Source organism: Linepithema humile, chromosome 5 (genome assembly GCF_040581485.1).
Source record: "Linepithema humile isolate Giens D197 chromosome 5, Lhum_UNIL_v1.0, whole genome shotgun sequence".
Classification (NCBI taxonomy): domain Eukaryota; kingdom Metazoa; phylum Arthropoda; class Insecta; order Hymenoptera; family Formicidae; genus Linepithema; species Linepithema humile.
Window position 1 is genome coordinate 10048948 of NC_090132.1, and position 24279 is coordinate 10073226.

Genomic DNA, 24279 nt, shown 5'->3' on the forward strand with positions numbered 1-24279 from the left:
GCAGCAAGCATATCAATAAGCTTGCCGATGTATATAATTGCTAAAATTGTAATTTGATTTAACGACAATAACACGCCAGAATTAGCGCGCGATCAATAACATAGCTGAAATAATATTCCGCGAAAGTGGCTCGCGGCGCGAAATTGGAGTATTTTCTCGGACTTTCCCAAGTGCGATATTACAAATTCTGCAGGAAGAATACGAACTTTTAGGGAGTGGCGCGCCGTGCCCTTCGGTGAAAGATATCAGCCGATTCTGCCGAAGGCTGGCGGCGAAGAGTGAGAGAGAGGACGCGAGAGTGGTCGCGACTATTTTCCTCTGTGCCGCGTCTTTGCTCCTTTTTCGTGTCTGTCGCGGGAGCTCGGTTCGCGACCGCCCGCTTCGATCTCTCGCAAACTCGCGAAACAAAGTGTCGGCGCGGCCACGATACAGAGAGACAGGCAGTATTTCCCTCGTATATATGTTAAATATCTCGCGGTCCTGCACATTGTTTTCCACGCCGTACAATTGATTTTATTGGCCTGCGACTCGGCGCACTGTCGGCTTCGAAGTGCTCCCTATTTGTCCGCGTATCGCGTATTGTTGCGCGTGTCGTCGATCAGCAGATCATTTCGACTCCGAGATAAATGTGTTATGTGCTATATCAAAATACTTGCAGCTGCAAATTTTAAACAATCCCGCTCTTATTTATAGAGATATTGAAAATCAAATTACGAGAGAATAACATTCAAACCTATAAATAAAAAGAGGCGCGGAGAATCTGGAGCACTTTATGCGCGTAGAGAGAAAGAAACTTCTATCATCTTTGCATTTGCGTTGAATAAGGAAGATGTGAAAATCCCGGATTCGCGCGTCGCATTATTTTTAATTTGGAAAATGCTTCCCGAATTATTACGCTTATTACGATGGCGTGGGAAGAGATTCTGTTTGCATTCCTTTAACGACGCATTCCGCGCTCCAGGCTAATGCTAAATATCGCGGTAATCATAAGACGCAGTAATCATAAATACTTTGCATGGCATTACCGTGGCGTTGCTGGAAATGAGAGTGCATGAAATATTCAGCGTCTTAAAACACAACGTTAGGGCGTACGTCGTTGCATTTCATCGATATCACACGCCGCATCGCGCACCCGTATAGCGGCAACCCTTTTATTATTTTGCGTTCACAGCGGAGATTTCAATCTCTAGCGTTCGCTTAAATCCATTATTATCGCACACATCATACTTCAGCACCGTTATAAAAATTACAACGTTAAAGCATGCAACAAGTTTACAACGCGTTATCTTCATTCAGTCCGCAAGTAAAAGCGGCAAAAAATTAGCGGTAGTAGATGCCGATAAATTCTAATCTTTTCACCTCGCAATGACACTCGTTATACATATTTATTTATTAAAATCCTTATTAAGTAGATCATCCTAGCTCACGAAGAACGTCGACGAAGGTTTTGAGATTTTTCAAGAAAATGTCCTACTTTCTGTAGCATTGATTCCTTCGACGAGAAAAAAACCTCGATTATGGCAAAGATTTGAAGAGGTCATATAATCATCGAGAACACAGCGCGAACATTCTTTTTTAATTTTCAGATTATTTAGACGCCCCTCTATACGCGAGACCGTTTGAAAAATGTCGCGTGTAATCGCGGGCTGCAAGATACCGGCGATAAGTCGAGATATTCCTCGGCGAGTGCGACGATAAGCGCGACCGCGACGAGATAAGAGGCGCGAGCGCGCCGCAGATTTTCCGCGAGGACGATATCCGGCCGGGGAGACCCGTGCGCTCCTTCTTTTTTTTTTTTTTTTTCCCCCTCCGGAACTTACGATTCCGCGAATAATCGGATGCGGTGACCGGCGCCCGCTCGCTCGAGAGACCGCACCGCTATGGACCGGCACGGAGTCGGCACGGTTGGCACCTAAGCGCATAGCTAGTCGACCTGCATCCACGGATATGCAGGATTCCGGCGTCGATGGACCTCATACCACTGGAATGCACTGAACGAGCTACACAGGCTCCGTACTCCGCTCCCCGTGCCCCTGTCTCTCCCCCCCCACCCCCCCCCCCCCCCCCCCCCCCGTGTCGCTGCTTCGGCACGCGCTTCTTCTTCTTTTTCCTCTTACGTCCTCGTCTCACCTCGTCGACCTTTCCCGTACCGTCTCACTCCGCGGTTATCCCCCTTTTTCCTTTCACGGCCTTCTTACCGGTTACCAGTTTACCACTCCGAATGTGCTAATGGCTTCGGCGACCACTTGAGTTACCAAGCGCGAATCCCCCTTCGCTCCCGGCGGGTTTTTGACCGGCGAGTCAGTCGGTCGACCGCGAGAAACGCATGACGCGAGACTTTGAAAAACGTGACGCGCCGTTGTCTCTTACGACACGCCGATTCACCGTCGATAATCGATATACGTGACAAAAGAAAAAAAAATACAAGACGTTTTAAGCAGCGTGCATAATGAAGTCATACCCGAGCTACCTTTAAGTTACGCTATCTTGATGGAATTTCAACTTGAGATTTAGTTACAAGAGTGCACGTAACTTTGAACGTAAAATGTATGAAAAATTTTGACGAGAGGAACTTGCGGCATTCCTTGGATATGTGCACTCGATTGACATGTGAAGTATTCGCGAGGAAAGGCGGCGGCCGGGTGGGGGGAGGGAAATGCCGCTTTTCGAAATTACTGAAACTGCTTCAATAAGAAGTGGAACATGACGTATTTGGCCTCATTGAATCCCGTAGCCACTTGCCGCATTTTTCAGGCGCTTTCAGCAATTTCGAAAAACGGCATTTTCCTCAGATCGACGTATCCGCCCGCCGCCCGTCCTACCCTCGCCGAGGCAGTCTCTCACGCGACGGACTCATGCCTCGCGCAATGCAATCGAATCGGCGAATGATTTATCCGCGAAGAATTCGAAGAATTCACAACGAAGAGCCCCGAGCAGAACGGCGGTCTCTCGCATTCCGTATAATTGCGTATCGCCATAAATAGCGATGCGACGGCGAAGCCTAACACAGACCCCGGCTTTATTGCTCTTCGATCGCGTCCGATCGATCGCGCGCGCGCGCGCGCGTAAACGGCGGTGTATCGTTATGGACAAATAGAATCGCGGCGCCTCTCGCGAGGACTACGTAATCAGCCGACGACGATTGATGGCGCGCCACCGTTCTGTCCCGTAACGCGTTGATAAAACGCACGGCGATCGACGCGCAATAGCGCGCCGCGCGTCTTATCAGCCCGAGATGCTTCGTCGACCGTGTCGATAATCCGTCCTCTGAGAAAACGGGAAATGTCGCTCCGCTTCTCTCCCGGCGCGTCGATTCCGAAACGACGCACACACATGCACTTATCGCGTGATCTAATCAGATAAAATTGACCGAATAATGCAGGGTGCTCGGTGTCTTGATCGTTGAACACGTATTCGAGTCTCGTGTACTATCAGCATCGCGATCTAAATTTGTTTAGGATTTTTGCGCAACGATAGTGTCGGCCCGATGACACACTTTCGCTGTTATGGAATAAAGACGAAACGTCCCGCGATGCGCCGCGACGACCGAGCGGTACAATCGACGGCTTTTCGCACAAGGCGCGAAGACTCTTCGAGCCCTCCTGCATTCGCTCGCGACGGGATGATTCCTCGTCCTCTTGAACTATTTCGTTCCTCTCTCGCGTAGGCGCCCGCCACTTCCCGCCGATTCCGCCTCTATCTCGTACATTTCCGAGAGATGCGCACTGCGTTATCGTTGACGTCACTCGTGACGACATAATTGCCTAATCAGCTGTGGCAGTCGCGGAAATCAAGAGACTCCCCGAGATATCGCACTTTCCGTGATCCGGACATTTTTTTTCTCTGCACGACCAGATAACTATCTTGCAATGCTATTTGTACGTTATAATTGTTCAAGAATAAACATTGTCCATTTTAAAAATAATTTTGACAATAAAAATTGCGTCCGACGAGTGAGTTTTTTTCGCTGTCCAATCGTTAATGGAAACGCTGCGAGCATCGAAAATACACGTCAACACGCAGCTTTCGATCGGTTCTCCGGGTAATCGATCCGCGATAAATTCCGATAGACTATTTTCTCATAATCCAAATATAGAGGCGCACATCCATCATGTCTCGCGCCGAGCGTGGGAGCGAACCTGAAGGAAAGATGCACACAGTAACCCGGTAACTTTATTTTCGGATGCCCGGCCGATATAAAGAGTTCGAAATCCGCTCGGGTAATAAAGAATCGTTTTTAACTCCGCAAACTTCTGATAGTTACGGCGCGCGGATAAAAAGTGAAATTAAGAACGTGCTGATAACTTATCGGCGAAACTCCGTATATACTTTGTCGTCTCGCGCGAAGATTATAGCATCGTGATGTATTAGCGATATAACTAATAAAATTGTTAGCATCAATTGCAATTGAGAGCAGTGTTAATTTTCTCCGTTTCAAACAGCCGACCTGAAATCGCGCAATCGCGAAGATTGCAGGGTGGGCATTTCCGGCTCTCGCGTGTGGAAAGAAAAAACAGGAATCAGGATCTTACCTCGTTGATGTGTTTGTACGTCTTGATGAGGTCGACGCTGAGTTTCCTGAGGGGCGCCGTCGCTGGATCGCGAAACCTGTGGGGTATCCTGGCCTGCATGGCGTGAATGTCCGAGGGGGTCTCCTGCGGAACCCCGCCGGCAGCCCCGCCACCCGCGGCACCGCCCCCGCCGCATACCGCGGAGGGCATGGGCTCCTCGGCCACCAGGCGCCCGTAAAGGGGCGCACCGCCGGTGCCCGTCCTCCCGCTCACTGAAAGCATCAAGAGACAAACGGATCAATGCATGCGAAGAGCGGCGTGTGCTCACTTTGATGCACATCGCACGCGTATTCAGCACTCGCGCTCTATTCGGCGATATACGATTCCGGCCCTACTTTGCTCCCAGAACTAACTGTCCGCGATTGATTCCACTTCATATTTTCTTGCCGCTAAGATCATCGCACAGAGAAGAAAAGACTAGTTCTTGAATCTTGGGATATCGAAATATAATTATCTCAAATGTAAGCATATAATATTAATATGATATTAATAATTGTTAATTTTTAACTTCCAATCGATAATTCAAAATCTAATCTATTGACGTCATTAATATCGATAATATTAATATTTTATTTAATTCTGCAGTGAATTTATAGAAAGACTTGGTCTTTCTGCAAAACTTAAGCTTTGGACTCCAATTAGTGATCGCAAGAGGTCACAACTTTGATCAGAAATATTTGTCAACGTTTTAAACTTAAACTTATTCATTACACATTTTACGAGAAGCCTTCTCTCGCTTTTAATATTTTTATGTTCTTAATGGAAACACTCTAAAGTCGGCCTCAGATTGCAGAAGTCATCCGATGTTGCGAAACTGATAATGAGTAAAGATGGAAAACGTAAATATGTAACGAGCGAAAGATTATTATTCATTACGTGCATTACGCGTTATTCAATATTGGTTTTTGAAATCTGCATGTAATTGCAGCGAGAATTTAATGGCTTTGCTGTACACACCGCGAGAAATGGATCAATGCCTGGCCGCAAGTTTAGTCAATGATCAATATTTGTATTTACTGCTTGATGTTGACGCTTATCTGTTAAGTTTATCATTAGGTAATTAGACTCGCGTATTAATTAGGGAACGTCATTCAACTTGGCATTCACAAGTTGCAAGTTGTTTTGATCGATGTTGAGATTTGAGATTATTGTAGCTGCCGCAACGAACATTTCCAACAGACATCGCAGGGTAACGTAATTGCTGTCATAAAGTGTATGCAATTTTTCATCGAAGCATTTTTTACTTTTCGAAACTTTTATTAGTAATTTTACTTTCACGCTTGTAATTTACTGCTAATCAATAATGATCAGTCATCGACGTGATGTGTCATAAATAATCCAGCGTTTCGCTAAAAATATTACACGCTATGCGGTGACGCGCAATGCATTTTATCGTACTCTGTCCTTCGCAATTTAATGACAGTAATTAGCAATTATATTCGTCACTAATTTGAAATAAGAGATTCGCATAAAAGAACAATCTTCCGCAATGATACTTCTTTCGCCGAGAACGACCGTGCTCTATCTAAACGCGTCGCTCCTTTTTTACCGCCGGCGTTAAAGCCGCGCGAACGTAATTAGCATTAGAAAAATTTTTCGCGGAGTCGCCGCGAATGAATACGCGATTTAAAACGCCGCGCTGCTCCTCCACAAGCAAAATCGGTTTTGTTGAAATTACTCCCGGATAATCCGGTAATAATACCAGGGATACGTTAAATGCGCGCGTTTAACCCTTCCGCGGGCCGCGATGAACTGCCTTTTCCCCGGTAATAGAATTTCTTTGCACTCGTCGCTATTATTCTCTTTTTTCTTTTTTGATAAAATACATGTCTATGTTTCGGAATCCATTTGATGATTTCCGGAAAAGAGGTATTCACCGTATGACATCGGTCGATTCTCACGCCGGGATCCTCAATTGGCCGCACTAGGATAATACACCCTTTCGCAAACAATAGGGGAGGATCGAAGAGGGGAGTTGCGATGATTGCTACGTACATGCGGAAAAGGGCAGACGGCGATTCCTTCCGTGAAAAGCGGCCCGTCCGATGAATCACGGACGGCGGGAAATTGCAATACGTTCGGGGAAGCATGCGTGTTAAAACTCGCGTTGATTGTTTCTATAACGCGCCGCCGCGGAGATAGATAGTTTGCGCGGATAGCTTATAGCAGACCTTCACTTTTCTCCGTAATGCGAAAAGGTGAGTGGGAATAGAGCTCTCGCATTGATCGATTCGCGGAAGTATCAACCGGGAAAACACCTTTCGAGGACAACTCTTTCGTCGCCTATGTCGAACAAAACAAATCAATTTCTCGTAATATTAAAATTGCACGCACGTTGTCGCAAAACGGCACGTACAATATAAATAAATACGTGTGGAGCGAGATCAAACAGAGTGTCGTACATCGCCAAGAAAAATAATATTTAAATACTTAATTTTTTCCTCGCGCGTGCCAACGATTTCGCTTAAGTATTTTCATCGGTCGTTGAAGCGAGAGCTCTTTAATGCGCTCTTCACGAGCGAGGACGAACGCTCTTGCGGCGCGGAGGTGAGAACAAAAGCGCAAAAATGCGGAAGCATCGATAATGAACAATCACGCCGGGGAATAAATCATCCTCGGCGTACAATTTTTTAATGGGTGACTCACGCGTTCGCGAAAGCCGTAACGCCTGGCTTGTGCGTCTGGCACGTGTTGCGCGTAGCTCGTGTCTCTTACAGCAGCCTCGAGATAATGTAAACACAAATAATCACGAACACTGATCTAATATTTAATTATAATTGTTAAAATTTCTTCTCGCTATATGTAAAAGTTATCATTAAATTATCCAGCGGAAGAAATGAAGAAAGCCGGCGTTGTTTCGCGCCGAAGAGATGTAAAAAAAGCTTCGGGAAGAAAGAGGAAACTTCCAATTGAGGATAAAACGCGAGACCTAAATCTCGCGGAAGCTAAACAAAGCGAGAACGCGTATGTGCGGAAGTGTCGATAATTAACAACTCCCTTAGAGGGATGGAGCGTGCTCCGTGCGCCGCAGAATCGGGACGGTGACGGAGGCGGTCGTTAATTTTGACGTATGACTCTCCTCCTCCTCTCCGTCCGTCCCGCTTCGGCACTCAATGAAACATTACTGTCATTTTAACGACCCTGTTAGGTAGCACAAACCGGCTTAACGCCGACCGCTTGATGCCACGTGAAACAACCGTGGACCTCCTTGGACCTCCTTCTCTCTGCAGATCCTTTACGTGATTGTAGCGTGCCAAATTTCTTCGTCTTACTTCTCTTCCCTTTCGAGCAAAAATATGAAATCCATGTGAAATCGCCCGGATCCTCGAGTAAAAATCTTACTTTGATAATATTTGGTTTTTTTTTCAAGTTTTAATAAAAATTATTTACTTTTACGATTTTTAAGTACATCGGCTTACGCTATCGACAGCGCACGAAGGAATTTTCCTTCTCAGAAAGTTCGATAGTAAATAGTAGAGTGAGTGTTCCGCCCTTGTCGTACCTTGAATGCCTCCTTGAAAAGCTCCTCGAGGAAAAGAGGAAGGACAAAGCGCATGAAATATACTCCGAAAGCAATTTAATTGTTTTTGCATATAAATTGAAGAGAGCCGGCGAAAAAAAGAAGATCCATTAATTGTCTACTGCGTGCATTTTCGATGTCAATCAACCAATACATCGCGTCATTCGTCTTCAAAGCTCTGTCTAGTGAAGACTGACTTTGAATCTTACATAATTTATAAAAATATATTCCGGTGTGATTGAACGAAAGAAATATCGATGCGTAAGACAATATTGCATTTTATTTGTCGTATTTAATTATTGCAATGACGAGAAAAGAATGTGTATGACTGACACGAATGAATAAATGCGTGATAGATTGAGTGACTGAGACAATAAATGAATGAATGAGTGCACAAACGAATGAATGAATAAGCAATGTAAAAAGCGAGTAGAATGCTTATTGCACTTTATGCGATATCTTTATACGATGATAAAATATCCAAGAGCTTTTTTCTATCCAAATTAAATTTTCGCAAAAAACAGCTGCATGTGTTTTGTAAAATCAAACAGAAATGAAAAGTTCTGAAAATTTATTAAATATTTCGCTTTATCATAAATAAAATTTTTCAATATTTGCATCTTTATTATTTATAACATATATAGAAGCAGTCACAAATTGATCAACTGATCAGAAACTCGGCACGTTAAAACATAAAAGATAATAACTTCCAAAATTTAGATTGATCTAAATAATAAAATATTTATGTAAATATATAAATTAAATAGAAGACTGTTAAATAGTAAGTAGCATATCAATTATTTTTCTGTAAAGGTGTTTAATTTACGTATTTCGCGCAACTGACGTGAAAAATGTGTGTGCTTCTGCATCTGAACGCAAACTAAATATAATTTTTCAGCGGGGTCATTACGTGGGTAATCATTAGGTAAACTACCAATGCAGAGAATTCGCTCGACATATTCCAAAATATAAATTTCTTCGTACTTATTTCCATTTTTTAAATCGTGACACACTTTCTAAAAACGCCAAAGGGATTGAAAGACCAATATCGGTGAAAAGAGCGTGGATAAAAGCTCTACCGTGCGAAGTGAAACAATAACTTATCCAGCCGATCATTCGCGATCAGGCCGCTCGCGCGACAGTCGCTCGACTTTAACGCGTGCATACATTATCGAAAGACGCGGCGAACCGGGAACGAGATACGCACATGGGAAGGAGAAAAAGCGGAACAAGAGAGCGGAGAGAGAGAGAGAGAGAGAAAAGAGAGCAATGAGAGGCGAGGGGTGGGGAAGCCGGGAGAAAGAGACACGGAAACGGGACGTACAACAGAGGTAACGAGAAAATCACGACTAGGTCGGGTCAAATTTGCGGGCTGTCTATCCCCTTTGACCCGTTCCCCTCCCTCCAAAGCGTCCCTCGCTTGTCCATCGCCCCCCTCCCCCTTCCCGCCCCTACCTCATTCTTCTCCTCCTCTCGTACTCATCCCGCTCACCCTCTCTCCCTCCCGCCCTCCCCCGGTTTTTTTTACGAGCCACTGCGTATCGGAAAGCAGAGCTACTCCCATCCCGACTACTCGCCCGCTCCGCGGCTCCGTTTGAAATGTAGGCCAGGGCGCGGTTGAATGAAAAAAATATTCATTAACACGCGCGTGGGTCAGCGGTTCTCCGTTCGGCCGCCGGTCTCCCATCCGGGGCGATTCGTGTCGCACATGCACCGACCGGCGACCGGACGAGGCAGCCCGGTGGAACAACAACGGCGGCGGCGGCGGACGGACGGACGGAGGGCGACCCAGTGACGCATCGCAGCGAGACGCCTCATTTGCGTGTCTGCGTCTCACGCGGCGCGGCTCGAGCCGGGAAATCGATTGATCGCGCGTCTCTCTCGCGTAAGGAGAGGCGGCTGCACGATGTGAAGAGAGCTTTCGGCCACATATGTGCGGAGTGGCGGTCACCAAGTTTGAAACAAGACACTCGATCTCTCACCGGATTATGTCGGTTGCGAAAAATCGTATGAATTTTTGACGCTATAAACGTCAAGGTAAATAAACTAAAAGTTTTGATTGAGCAATTGTACAATTGTCTCTCGTCTCGAATGACGATCGCGCGAAATATCGCAACGTTCGGTTTCGTCACCTGAGAAAAGTTATTTTTTACGCGAGATACAACGAAAACTGCACACATCGCAAATATGTGTATCGTCGCCTCGCATAATTCCAGCCTACGGTTAATAAGCCCGAAAATCAGCGAACGATTCAAGCGAGAATGCGACGAATGCGCGTCTCCGCGGTGAGAAGGGAGTATCATCGACAAAGATTGCCCGTTCCAAAAATACATCCCGGCTCGATCGTGAAAAATTCAGGCACATATCGATACAGAAGCTGGCGGCCGAGGGGGAGGGGATTATCCTGTCGGTCGATATAGGCGCGCCGCTGCTGAAACTGGAACGTTTTACGCGAGTACGCGAACTCGCGCACAGATCACATCCCGACTTTTTTATGTTCTTTTTTTTTTTTCACGAAGTATCGAGAATTTTTCAATGCAAATGCTCGAGATAAAGCGGACGGCGCGTATCGGGCCAGTCGGTCTCGTCGATATACGAATTACGGAGCTACCACGCACGTGGCGCCCAACGCTGGATGCCATCTGTCGTGGTATGTTTACCGTCTCTTATTCTCACCAAAAACTCGAGACCCGCCAGTTAAACCTTGGATTTTATGGCTAAATTCGGGTTACAATAAAGGTTACGGTAGGATCTATTCGACGGGGCAATAAGTGGGCTTCACGATATGCGATAACAAGTTGGCGAGCAACTTATCAATATCATTCGCCTTCGTGTTGAAAAGAGAAAATGTACGCAAGATTAGATGCAAATAAATAATAAAGTGAAAATGTGTTATCCTTATAAAAAATAAATCTTAAACACAAAACTGTTCTTCCTGCAATTATAAACGTAAATTGATTTGGCATAGTATTCTGGTTTTATTCTCTGATAACAATCACAAAGTTCTAAAATAAAATTTTATTACTTTTTCTCCGGATAAATAAATAAATTTAGATCCAGAACTAGAACAACTATTCGTGAACAAATTACACAGCAAAGTCGCTTGTATTTTAATATTTTTTTTTCACATTATGCGCCATCAGCGAGCTCGAAGCGGGCGGAACTCGCGTAAAGTGCCTTGACGCAAGGAAGTGCGAAGAGATAACGCGAAACGGCACATATACATACGCGGAGTTGAGAACCGTCGTCGCGAGGTCACGAAAGGCTGACATAGGCCGTGCGATAGCCAGCACGCATTCCGCTTCATTCATGCTTCTTGATCCTCTGCCCCCTCGTCCTCACCGTCAACCCTACGACACCCCCGTTATGCCCCCCCCGCGATCGAACCGCTCTCGGGGGTATTTGCAGGTACACGATGGCGCGAGCCTTCGTGAACGACCGGCCATATCTTTTTCCAACCCCGGCAAATGACTCGCGCACCACCGCGAGAAATTGCCAGCTCTTTCGCGAAAACGATTTTTTTCTTTCCTGCACCGAGAACAGCTGAGCTCGCGAGATACGAAAAGAAGAAAAGAAGAAAAGTGGAGCCCGAATCCGCTCGATTTCCCCGTAATACTCGAAAATTTATCTTTACGTCATCGTATTCGCCAAGTTATCTTTAATGCAGGGGCCACTCACGCGTCGCGACCGGAAGGATATCACTTTACATCGTGTCACGTATTTACAGAGCAGCAAACTCCCGAAATAAATTAATTTCGTGGAAAAAGTTTCTCCTTGAGGAACTCTTGCAATTTATTATCTCACTTATATCGCGGCTTGCGAGTCATTACTGTGAGGGACGTTGTGCATTATGCAGCAACAAATCCGTGGAAGTCCGCTAAATAAAGAAAAGGCTGTTCCGACCGTTCCATCGACCGACTTGTGCATTATCGCCCGCCCGGAATGCACCGGGTGGGTCGCATTAGCGCGACGCGTACGTCAACCTTGCGTGCCCGCGGTCGGCACACGCGGGTCCGCGCCGATAATAATCGCTTGACATTCACCGGCATTTAAAAGCGGCGGTTAATTAACGTCGGCAGCGATTATTATTCCACCTTTCCTCGCGCCGCGGAATGCGGGCGACGTTTCTCCTCGACCGGCGACCGCGCGGCGTCGCGTGCAAAAATTATGTTAATGAGGATATCCTCGTTTTCGCGGCGGGCCGACGCGGCTACAAGCGACGTCTCTCTTTGCATCGGTAATTAGTTTCCGTAACCGTTAAGTCGCCATCCCCGTCGCGAATCCGTATCTATTATGTGGTTAGCGTCTAAATATGCAAAGGCCGGCTTTTAAAAACGATACTAACGATACACGTGTGTTATTTTTCGTGCTCCGCGCAGTTCGAAATTTCTCACTCGACAGATGGACGCATTTTTAGATCGCACAATTAATCTTCCGTTTGTTTCGCGAATTAGAATGTATTTGAAAATTATTTCTATCGATATAAATTATTCTTATTCGTTAAAAAGTGCGGGGAAATTGTATGCAGTGCCAAGAAAAAAAGGACACTAAAAAAATTGTGAAAACTAACCGACCGCCAGTGTGTTACGCCAGATTGGACTTTCAATTAGAAACTGGAAATCGAAATCCGTACGATATCCAAGTAAGATCGCAAGTTTATCCCGACGGCTGCTGAGTACGTTAGGTGCACCCGGTACAGCCGACACGTAATACGTGTCACCGTTCATAATTGGTGTCCTTTCTCTCTCTCTCTCTCTCTCTTTCTCATTCTCTCTCGTTCTCTGTCTCTCCCTCCCCCGCTAGTTGGCTCACCTATTATATCAACCTACATCCGGAAATGCCGAAGCTTCCCACGACCAGCGTTACTCACGGGCACCGTGTATGGCCGTGTATCGAAGGTGATGTGCGTTCTTGTCAAAAAATCGATATTTTATGCGAAACTGTAAATTATTATGATTGCATTCACCTCGTCCTACGTGGCTAACTAACGCGGCATATAATGCGGGACGATATAGATTGTAATATTAACCTTTTGCTTTCCGAAATAACGTAGTTTCGAGAAAGTGGATCAATATTAAATATTCCACTCTTATTTTTATGTTACTTCGACAAGAATACCAAAAAATTTGATAAAAATATTTCTGACATTTTCAGTCTCGTAAAAAATCGAGGAACATGCTTGACAAAGTCGTTTCTTCCTTGTCATAAATTTATAGAATATTTTGTTTTCACGATTGCTTATGATATCTTTCAATGTTTTACTTGTCTCTTTAACGATTTACGATACAAAATACGATGAAGTATATCTGGGAAGTGTTGATTCTGCATATATGATCATCCTTTGATTCGCCAATACAACACATTATAACAAAACACACTTTTATCTTTACCGTTCGACAAAATATATAGCGGATGTTTCCTAAGACGAACAAGTCCCAAGCTTATTATTTTCTTTACAACTGTATAGAAGAAATCACCGTTCCCTGCAGTGTGGCGATACTCTCGAAATAAGTGAGAGATAAAAGTTGAATTGTCGTTAGGAAAAAAAGTGCCAAAGCCTCCCACGACCAGCATTGCTCACGAACACTGTTCACGAGCTACCCGCGACGATAGCAAACGCTCGCCGGCGATGTAACGACGACGACGACGACGACGATGACGACGACGACGACGACAACACCGTATCGATCGATAAGCGAGCACGCCGAGAGCTACGCGCGACGTGTATGCTCTCTCTGCGAATTATGACTTTCGAACGCGAGTCGCGAGCGATATTAAAATTTCTAGTAAATTAAGCGATAATCATCCTGTATTTGCCGACCTGCTACTAAAACAATATTCTTAAGTGTTTTTATGCGACTATCGATCAAAAAAATCGAATCCGAGAGAAAAGTTTGTCTTACGGTGTAAGCGTCACTGTTTCCGGATTAAAAAAATAGATTCTTTTAGAAATTAAGACTATATTTCACAGAAAGAATTAAAACTTGACGCTAATAAATCTAAAAAAAACAAAGAAACTAATTAGATTCAGCTCGATTAAGATAAGGCGTTGTATAGAAATTAGTTCGAAAGATGCAGCGAATCGACGGCTAGTCTTTAAACACTACATCATTGCTGGCTTAGAATTTTGTTCTACAGTCTATATTAAATTATACGATAACGTAAAATTATGGACTCTCTATTCGTCCGTAATTATTTCCACAAAGGGTTAAGCGATATAAAAAATTGTTGCAACATCTTGCCGACCTGCTCGCAATCGACTGCCGCGAGACATTTGGTTACGCCGCTTGGCAGATGCTGCGGCGGGGGGGGCGATGACAGGGTGACGGGGCGAGACTGTCGCAATCAGAAATTCTCGTAAATGCGGTCGAGTGAGAGAGAGAGAGAGAGAGAGAGAGAGAGAGAGAGAGAAGATGAGCGTGGGAGAGAACAAGGCAAACGGGAGGACAACGACGAAGATGGTTGGTTGTGCAAACCTATGTACACGAGTCGCATGTGACTCGAATACAGGGCGATCCTTCCGCCTCCGCGTTTTCCACTTCCTCCTCTCTCCTCCTCCCCTCCCCACGAAATCTCGCGAGAGACCGGCAGATTTGCGAAATCCCGCGCGAAAGACCGCGAGCGCCGTAAGTTGCAGGCATCGCGGACGCGCTTGCATCTCGATGCTGTCTCCGTCTACGCGAGCAAAGGTGACGGAGGAAGGTAGGCATGGGAGGTATTAAAAAGAAGGCAGAAAGAAGACGCGAGAGTCAAACGTGAGGCGGGGGAGGAAAGAGCGAGCCGAGGAGTAGAAAGAGAGAGAAAACTTGGGGCTTTCGTCCAGAACTTCGCACCCCCTCGTTTGCATAATATACAAGGGCGTCCCACGCCGCCCTCCACCCCCGCTCTTCCGACTCACGTCCCTCTTCGCGAGAGGAGCGAGGAATTAAGGAAGAGGAGCGAGGAATTAGGAAAGAGGAATTAAGGAAACGATGTCCGTCCCCGAGTGTTTCACACTGTTGCGAGATCCGCGCGCGTCCGCGTGCACGATAAATTGCAAATAAGTAAAAATGCGCGCAGACGAAGCGCCTCAACCGAGCGCTTTATCGACACTCGTTATTTTGCAAATGGACTGCGAATATGTAATCTCCTAAAAATCCTCCGACTAACGTGCTCGAATAAAAATTTCAGCCAAACGTAAACTCTTGCGAGGCAGCAGTATTCAGAGCGCATGCTCTTCCTTCGCAAAATTCTACACGATAATACGCATGCAAGATGAGTCGTGAGAAATGCGGATGATCCTCAAGTTCCGAGACGAAGACTTTGGTACAAAAAATTGATGATCACAGAAATATTTGTTCTTTTGAGCTAAATTTCGTCTTCGTACATCTCCAAAAGGAACGGAAATATTTCGGATAATCAAGTTACATGGTTGGAACGCAATTGTATAAAATAATAATAAAAAAAAAAAGAAAATTCTACATGCGTAGAATTCACCGGTAAATGTTATATCGGCTCTTTATTCACTGACCTCGTCCAATACGGTCTTGCGGCATTGCGACGCTATTTTTTTTTATTTCGTGCAGTCTACTTTTACGTTCGAACGTGCTCTGACATGACAAATATGCGTTCGAATCGTAACTGGTAATTGCCTGTTACTGGCGAAACGTACACATGTAGCTCATCGTTGTTCGACGGCGGCTGTAAAACTCACGGAATGCCGAAAAGTGACGGATGTATTTGACCATAAAGTATGTTGCGCACCGATGTCTATTTAATTCGGTGGAACAGCATGCGGAAAACGAACCGACGTTTCGGCCAAATGACACAAACGTGCATTTTGTGCAGCGTGAGCGTAATAAATAAATACCTCATCCGTCGTAAGAAGAAAAAAATTCGCCGCTTGTTCATGCGAGAAGCGAAGCTCAAATCAAGTTCGACTCCATCTCTCTCCTCTCACTTTTTCCGCACGTGTCCTTTTAAGGAAGTTAAAACGCAACCTTCGACGAAGGTTGCACCGACTAATTACGCGGACGTTTAAGATCCGGTTGTGCGAGGTTCGACGGAACGGCGAGCCGTGCCTCAAGAAGCGACTCGGTCGCGGGTGTTAGATTTCTCCAGCTTTGTCTCTGTTCATCGGCGCGTTCCTAATCACTCCGATTTTACGGTGCGGCGGATAGACGCGGGGAAAAGCTTCACTTTCTTGCGCCGATATGTAGTCCTCGGTCAGAAACGAAAGATCGCGCCGCTCTCTCTCTCTCTCTTTCTCTCTCTCTCGTCTCGTGCCGCGCGGTATATTAATACGCAGTGCACACATTCGCGCGGTTATTCAATGATAACACCAATTAAAAGCTGCACGTCATGTGGCAATTGAATCGCGGTTATATAAACAACGCTCCTTTTATTTTTTTCAAATTACGCTCCAGCAGCGATCGCTCGTGGGACATTATAACGATATTGTTAATTAAACAACGAACGGAAGAAATATCGCGACGTGTCATCCGTCAATGAAGTTATCTGGCGAAGAAACTATCGTTTCTTACCGCACAATTGTATAGGTATATTTTCATTCCTCGGGGAATTTCGAGTTAATTAGCGCGGCTAGTCGTCGCGCCCTCGTCGGTGCTCACGGGTCAGGGGATTCTCGTGAAAAAGCCGCGAGACGCGGCATATCGGCTTTAAAAAAATTCACTTGGGATCTCGAAGGCCGTTCATCCTTCGGTATAGGTCGGCGAGTTTTTCGACAGCCGCCCGTCCGCGATAAATGGCGCGGATGTTTAATCGATAAACAGGTGTTTACCGAGGAAATTATACGCTGTTATTTCGAGCGTGCGTGCATACGTGCGTGCGCCCGCTCGTTCGCTCGCGGGCGCCGACGAGCGTGAGTGTGCGTGAGAGAAACTTGCCGGTCCGTGTCGTTTCATTCGCGCTTTTGTCCTCCCCCGCATTGCACGCATGCGCTTGTGTGATTGTACACTGCGTTCGTGTGCGCTTTGTATGGGTGTGCGTGTGTGTGTATGCGTGTATGACCGCAGTTAAAAAAAGTACGCGTGCAAGTTAACACGAAAGGTGGGCTGGAACGAGGCCACTTCTGCTCGACGTGAGATTCGCCGAGCGCATGATTGGCGGGACACTTATCAATCAATAGATGACGAAATTCGTGCTCTCCGCGTCCACGAGGACTTTGACCGGTTGGCACGCGCTATTTACATGGCGTTTAAGAAGATTCGCGTGGTCGAAATCTGTCAAGCAATTAGCCGCAATGCATTTTTTTTTTTCCGCGACGCTTTGCAAAAACGTTCTGCATTTTACAGGCTGCTTTGTGGAGCGACGATTGCAAAATTAAGAAATAACGCAACAAAGCTAAGAGAATCTGCCGAATAATTATTATAACTTTCTATAAATAATCGTATCTAAAAACATCTTGAATAAAGTATGTCACTTGCACAAAAATTTGATTCAGCGACTTTAATTATAATTTCTTAACATTTATTTTCATCCTCGGTGCGCGCGTTTCCCAGTTTGAGGGACACTGCTCTCTCTCTCTCTCTCTCTCTCTCTAATGGGTGGGAAACTCTTATCGCGCGCCGCGCAAGACAGTATTGCGCGCCGATATTGTTAACGTAAAGCGACAACTTATCGGAACCGCCAAACTTGGCTTTCAAGCAAAATATGTGTGCAGCACGTTCGTTCGTTCGACGATATATACTATTTACCGCCCACGCAGCGCCGCGGCGCGCGATTTCACTCCGCGCCGCGGAAAATGTTCATCAGCCTTACTTACGCATGCAATTTATGCCTCGAAGAGATAAATATCTGACATATAGCGATAAACAACGGCTATTTCGGTGGACGTGAAAAAATAAGAAAGAAAAACGATACGATGTGCACAAACTCAAAAAAAGAAAAAAATTTATTTACTATTCACTTCGAATGTCAACACGTCTGTCTAGGATGCAGCTACTGGCATCCATTGACGAAATAGTCGCAGGATTCCTGTTCTCTATCTCGTCTGTGCGTCGATAAATAGTTTTTATTTTCGCCACTGTATGCTCGAACTGTTAACCGAAACGATTAATGGAATTTTCCTCGATTCCACATTTTGGATTTTCGTTATGTTTGAATCTAAGATTAAAATAAATCTCGTCGACATTGCCGAAAATCGCTCATCAAATAATTTTTTATATAAAAGTACACAATTAAAGATAAATTAATTGTAAGAAATATTCGTAATTAAATAAAAAAACCATGGACGCAATCCGCTTTATTAAATTGTTTCCTGATATTTATCAGGATATTTGTTTCCTGAACCGTCGCTTAAAAATCTTGTGAGATTGACATTTTATTTGTGAGTCCTTTTTTTGACATTACAATTTAAAAATCTCATCATCTTTATCAACGTCAATTCAACTCCATCTCCGTCAATGTCAACGTTTATCTAAATGATCCCCCCCTTCATCGATTTTATCGATAAGCAGCGGAAGAGAGAATAGGATCGAGAAAAAGGCGGGAAACCGTTAATCCGTGCCGTTTAATCGAGACCGTCGCTGCGACAACGACCTTAAGGTCACTTTCACACGGTCGCAGCACCGCGACTCCCCGACCTTTCCCGTTTTTATTTCGACTGGCAGCGGGCCTGAATGTAGATCGTTAAAAAAAAATCAATGTAAATCAACGTTAACGAATTCTTTGGACTAATCAAAGGAAAAATGTGTGTTATAAGTAAAGCCTGCGGGCACGGCGGACGAAAGTCCCGCCGAGTCGAGAGACAAGTACAGATCCGGACGCTCGTCCGACCGTAGATGGAAAGAAAAAAAATCGCGAATAGGATCGGGAAGGCCGAACGGCTTAGGCAAGCAGGTGTGGGATGATGTCGGAAGGAGAAAGCCGCAGGAGTGGAGAGATCTCTCGCGGCGACGACCGTGACGGAGCGGCAGGACGCGTCGGGAGCTATCCTGCAGGACGATGTCGGCGCAGGGAAGGAGCGTTCTCACCCGAAGGGGAGTATGCGGCAGGACGAGTGCGGGAGGGAAGAGGACAGGAGTGAACGACGGAGAGAAAGAGTGAGAGAGAACGAGAGAGAAAGAAAGAGAGAGAGAGAGAGAGAGAGAAGAAAGAGAGAGAGAGAGTGTGTGTATGTGTGTGTGTGCGAACGAGCGGAGAAGACAGAAGGGGGAGGGGGGGGGGGGCAAGGGAAGCCGGCATAGCAACAGAAAGACCGCTTCGAAACGAACAGCCAGTCGAGCGCGCTTCTGCCGGTTGCTGGCTGCTGCTGGCTGCTGCTGACTACGGAGCCCGCTCGGCTGTGCGCCGCGGACGGAGCGAGAGCGCGATATATAGACGTGACGGGAGCGAGATAGAAATAGAGGGTGAGAGAGAGCGCGGGAATGAGATAGAGAGAATGATAGAAAGAGAGAGGGAGAGAGAGAGAGAGAGAGAGAGGGAGAGAGAGGAGAGTCGCGTATTGATCGTGTCGCACGGGGGTGGAGCAACCGCCGACCGACTGGCTGGTCTACCTTCCATGCGAGCCCGCCGCGAGTCGCGGGGAAAGGGGTTGAAGGGGAGAAACGGCGAGGGAGAAAAGGGAGACCGAACGCGCGCGCGGTCCTTCGACGGCGGAGGGACTTCGTCTCCGTCGTCTCGACGTGCGACGCCTGGACCGCGGAGCGAGATCACGAGGGAGGGCGGGGGAGGGGGGGAGGGAGGGGGATGCTGGGCCAGACGACGTCGTTTTGCACTGAGAGACGGAGTACGCGCGAGATAGGGACGTTTCCTCCCGATGCGCCCTGCGGAAACCGATTCCCTCGATGTCGACGATCGTCGCGAAAGATTCGATTTACTTGCCGCGGACTTTTCGTCCGGCAAGAATACAGGGACAATTAAAGCGCGCGATTAAAAATTATACTCGACGCTTAAACGCTTCCCGCTCGCGCGTACAGAGCGCGTTTCATCGTGGGCGTGAAGGTAAGGGCGCGCGGAGAAGCGCAGGGCGCAGGGATGAATGCCCTGGCGCTTCCTCTCGGAGGCGCTGCAGTCGATAGCCGCGCGACGGGAAGGGCGCGCAAAGGGTGAAGGCCCTTCGTGAGCGAACGAGGAGAGCTTCCTCGTAGCTCGCGCTCTGGTTGAAAAGATACCCGGAAGCGGTGGGAAGAGCGCCATTTTGATAGTAGATACGGGGATGTTCGGTGCGCGACGAGCATCTCGCCCTTAGCGAGATGTTTCGCCCTTCGTTTGAATTAGGGAACGACGCCCGACGCCGAAAGGACGGTGCTGCGGTCGGAGGGTACGCGAGAGGGACGATGACTCTAGAGGCGACGCCAAAGGGAGGAGAGCAGCCCTACGATGAAGGGCTTCGACGCAAGAGGAAGTCACCTCTCTCTCTCTCTCTGTAATCTTTAGATCGCTAATTCTTTATAAAACTGCTATATCCAGTAACAAAACCAGGCGTCGCAATTATATCTTGCTACTTTTCTCATGAGAGAATAAATAAAAAGAATTTGAAAAGAATTTTGTGGAAAGTAACTTTAACAAAATTTATAATAAATACACATACGGAAAGCCATCCGCATTGAAATAAGAATCACCAGGAATTCTTTCAGCAACACCCATTTTCTTTCACTCTCTTTTCTTCCAACAAAGTAAATAGATAAAATCGCTCAAAAGAAGCCGAAATGACTTTAATGGAAAATTATAAGGATGTGATTAGGAATATCAAAAAGTAATTGATCCCGAAAAACGGAGAAAAAAAACGAGTGTCTGAAAAGCCATTGCCGTGACGAGCGACAACTCGAGTTTACGCTGCCTTAGCCGCTTCTCGTCGCTTTGTCTCCATCTCGAGTGCACTCGAAAAAAAAAATTTCGTCCTACCGCCAAAGTGTCGCTTTGCGACCACCTCGCGATTATCCGACCGCGATGCTCGGCCTCTCCCTTGTATCTTTTTATCGTTTTATCTCTCGGTGAGATCATTTTGAGAAAAATGTAACACTTCCAAAAAGCCAAATGCTACGCCGGCAAAAGACGCCACTCACCGACTATATAACAGTGCGGAATTTCAAAGAACACGCTTACGTGCGCGGCTGTACACTTTCCGCGAAATTGCTCGATTGACTGCATTTTTTAAATTAGAACCGCAACTTTTACCGCGGTAAAAGTGATTTATGAGAGACGAAAGGCATTAAGCAATGGTTTAAAAAAAAAGAGAGAGGAATAAATCTGGTTTGCGCAATCCAGTTTTAAGTTGCACTCTTTACTCTTGCTTCGAAGTAGAATAAAGAAATAAATAATAGAAATAGCATGTCATTTCTACATGGGTTTGCTTTCAGGTCCTTAGATCTTAACTACATCTCTGTTAAAGCGTTTCTCGATGCAAGGATTACGCGAGCAGAGATGCGAAGAGAAGGAGTCTATTGACTAGGATACTCCAAAGATCGGCTTCTAATTTTCCCTTTACCTTCGAGCGCCCCTCCGCGATCCGCACTCGCCGGCATGGAAAGATGGCCCTCTCACGGTCTCTTTGGGGTAAATGCGGAGGACATTCGAGGAACGCAAGTGCGCATTCAAGAGAGCTACCTATCTATCCAAAGACCTCAGCTGTAAAGCACAATTTCAATAGCTTCCGCAAAATTCGAAATTATCGCACTTCTAGATATCGGAAAAATAATCAGAATGACGTATAATCATTTCAAAAATTATTCTGCAGAGTGTCCTGCATTTATTAATTATTCAATCGTTTAATATTAGATATTAAACTAAAAAAATTAACATCAGTAGTATTTAATTGCGAAAACTACATAAACGATAAAAATTCGTAAAGTGTTTCATTAATGTTCATTCGACTTTATTCCTACATTTTTTGTAAAAATTTGCCAACGTGCATTAAGATGAGTGAAAACGAGGGATATGCTAAAACTTTGCTTTTACATTTAGCTGTAACATTATGATCCACCATGGACGGGGACACCCGTAGTGGAAAGTCGTGAGAGAAATCATTTAGTATTTTCATCAGACGTGATCCCGACAAAAGTCCCGCGAAAACTCGCCTGTACTCCCACCTTCAAGCGCGCGCGGAGACACAATCGTCGTCGAATCCGTATATCGCGAGACACGCCGTGATCCGCGCGCATATCTTTTTTTTTTATTCCTTCCCTTTGCGACGAATCACTGTGCGGAACGAGTGTCTCTAACGTTTCGCATGCACGATGACGCGGGAATCTACGGGCAACTGCATCTCGGTTAAATATCGAACGTCTACTCAGAAGTAATTGCATCGGCGATCATCCGTCTACCCTTATCGTTCGTCCGCCCGGTGCAGATGCATTCCGACAAGTGTACCGTGATATTAATTACCACAGTAAACTAGTATCAATCAAAGTCTATTTGTTTATCAATTCCGCCCGATTTGGAAGGCTATAACCTGCGGAAATTCCACGCGACAATTGTGAATGTAGGATGCTTTGATTCAGAGCTACGTATCTTAAAATATATTAAGTAGAAAAAATGACAGAAAAAGAATACATTAAAAGAATATTAATTACAAGAACTCTTTATTTGATTTTTCTTCGCATAAAGGCTCTGTAATATAGATGATACTTTCTTCTGTGAGATTTTGCAGAGTTTAATTATCATGTTTATAGAAAAACTTCCGAGTTTAAATCCTAGATGTACAGCCTAGTTATTCCGCGCGAAATTAAACGCGGCTGTACGCAGGCCAATAATCTCGCGATAATAAATCTATCAATCGGTTCCGACTGCCGCAACGCGTATTCGGAAACGCCGCCACGTAAGCCGATAGACACGTTAACTCACAGAAATCACCCTCCCCCGCTACCTCGTGTTCGTTGCCGTGTAACGCGAGACGTGAGACGCGGTTAGAAAGAAGGAGCGGTGAATGTGCCGCATCGACGAAGTACAGACGGAGAGCGCAGCAGGAAACACGAGATCCGAGAACAGTACACACACACACATACAGCCATGTGCACGCGTACACATACAGAGACTCGGTCCGATATCTATTCGAGGTGTTGCGCTCGCTCGACTTACACCGCTATTGTTCGAAATATCGATACTTTGCTTTCGGTGCAGAATCTTTTCGGCATCGCCACATAGACTACGATATTGTCTAAAATATTTAATAAAAAGTGTGGAGAAAAAAATTTGGTGATCGACAAGTGTAATAATGTTAGCCGATTTGCAAAAATTAAATAAATAAGTGAACCGTAATTACGCAAATACGTGGATTCGAAGAGCCGATAATTGGCTAGTGGCTAATAAGCCGGTTTAGCCGACGATTTAGCGGCGGACAGGTGTACCGATCACTGCCTATATTAACCGTCCACACGGGAACGAGACGACCACTGACAAGCGTTAAAGATACCTTCGTATACGTGCGCTTATCTACACAATGACGCGCGTATACTACACGTGCCAGAAGAGGAAAGGAGATGCGCGGTTTCAGAAACGCGTTTAAGCCAAGGAGGTCGACGAGTATAGAATCGATTTGGGATTACGAAGTTATGACGGCTCCATTAGAAAGAATGAGGATGTGTCGAAAATTAAATGGACACATCAACTGTATTATTCAATATTATCATATTGGTTATAATTGCTGCTCGGTATTATCGCAGTAAAAAAGCTCCGATGCTTAATATTATGACGCGAGGCAATTCCTTAAATGAAGATTTGACATAGAAAAAAATGCAAATGTCGAATATAAGAATGTCAGGAAAAAGGCTACTTCTCTAAATAGCATTTCAGTAATTTAAAAGAGTACAGAAAGTATTTCTTACTATCATCATACGTATTTCTCTCAATAATGATATAAAAGATTGTTAAAATTGAAATTCTACTGACAAAAATAACCGAAAAATCTATCAGCTTTACTCTTATGACTTTTGTATCACTTTAACATTTTCAAAAATGTTTGGACGTAATTTATTTATCTCAATCAATAAGAGAAATTAGTTCTTTTTTTCTTTTAATTGTTTCGTCAAACTTATAAAAACATTTCACGAACACGAAAAAGAAAAAAATTGCGCGAGTTAAAGAGTTAAATATCCGGCTTTTAGCAAAAGTCACAACTTTATAAGAGTTCCAGATCGGATTGATGTTTGTATGACTTCTCTCACTTGGAGCTGTTTAATCCCCGCAGGGGTTGCAAAGTGACCAACCGTTTAGTATCTGCGATTAAACGTGCGATTGAACTTGCTATAA

The 24279-nt window shown here is 45.4% G+C and overlaps 1 protein-coding gene across 6 annotated transcripts in view; it reads right to left on the minus strand.

Annotated features, from left to right (window-relative positions):
- mnb (minibrain) overlaps positions 1-24279 on the minus strand; it is a 65853-nt gene that overhangs the window by 17502 nt on the left and 24072 nt on the right. For all 6 annotated transcript variants that reach the window (XM_067354773.1, XM_067354774.1, XM_067354777.1 and 3 more), the window contains one exon: positions 4533-4783. In XM_067354773.1, coding sequence (XP_067210874.1) covers positions 4533-4783 — 251 coding nt within the window. The remainder of the gene's footprint in view (positions 1-4532; positions 4784-24279) is intronic.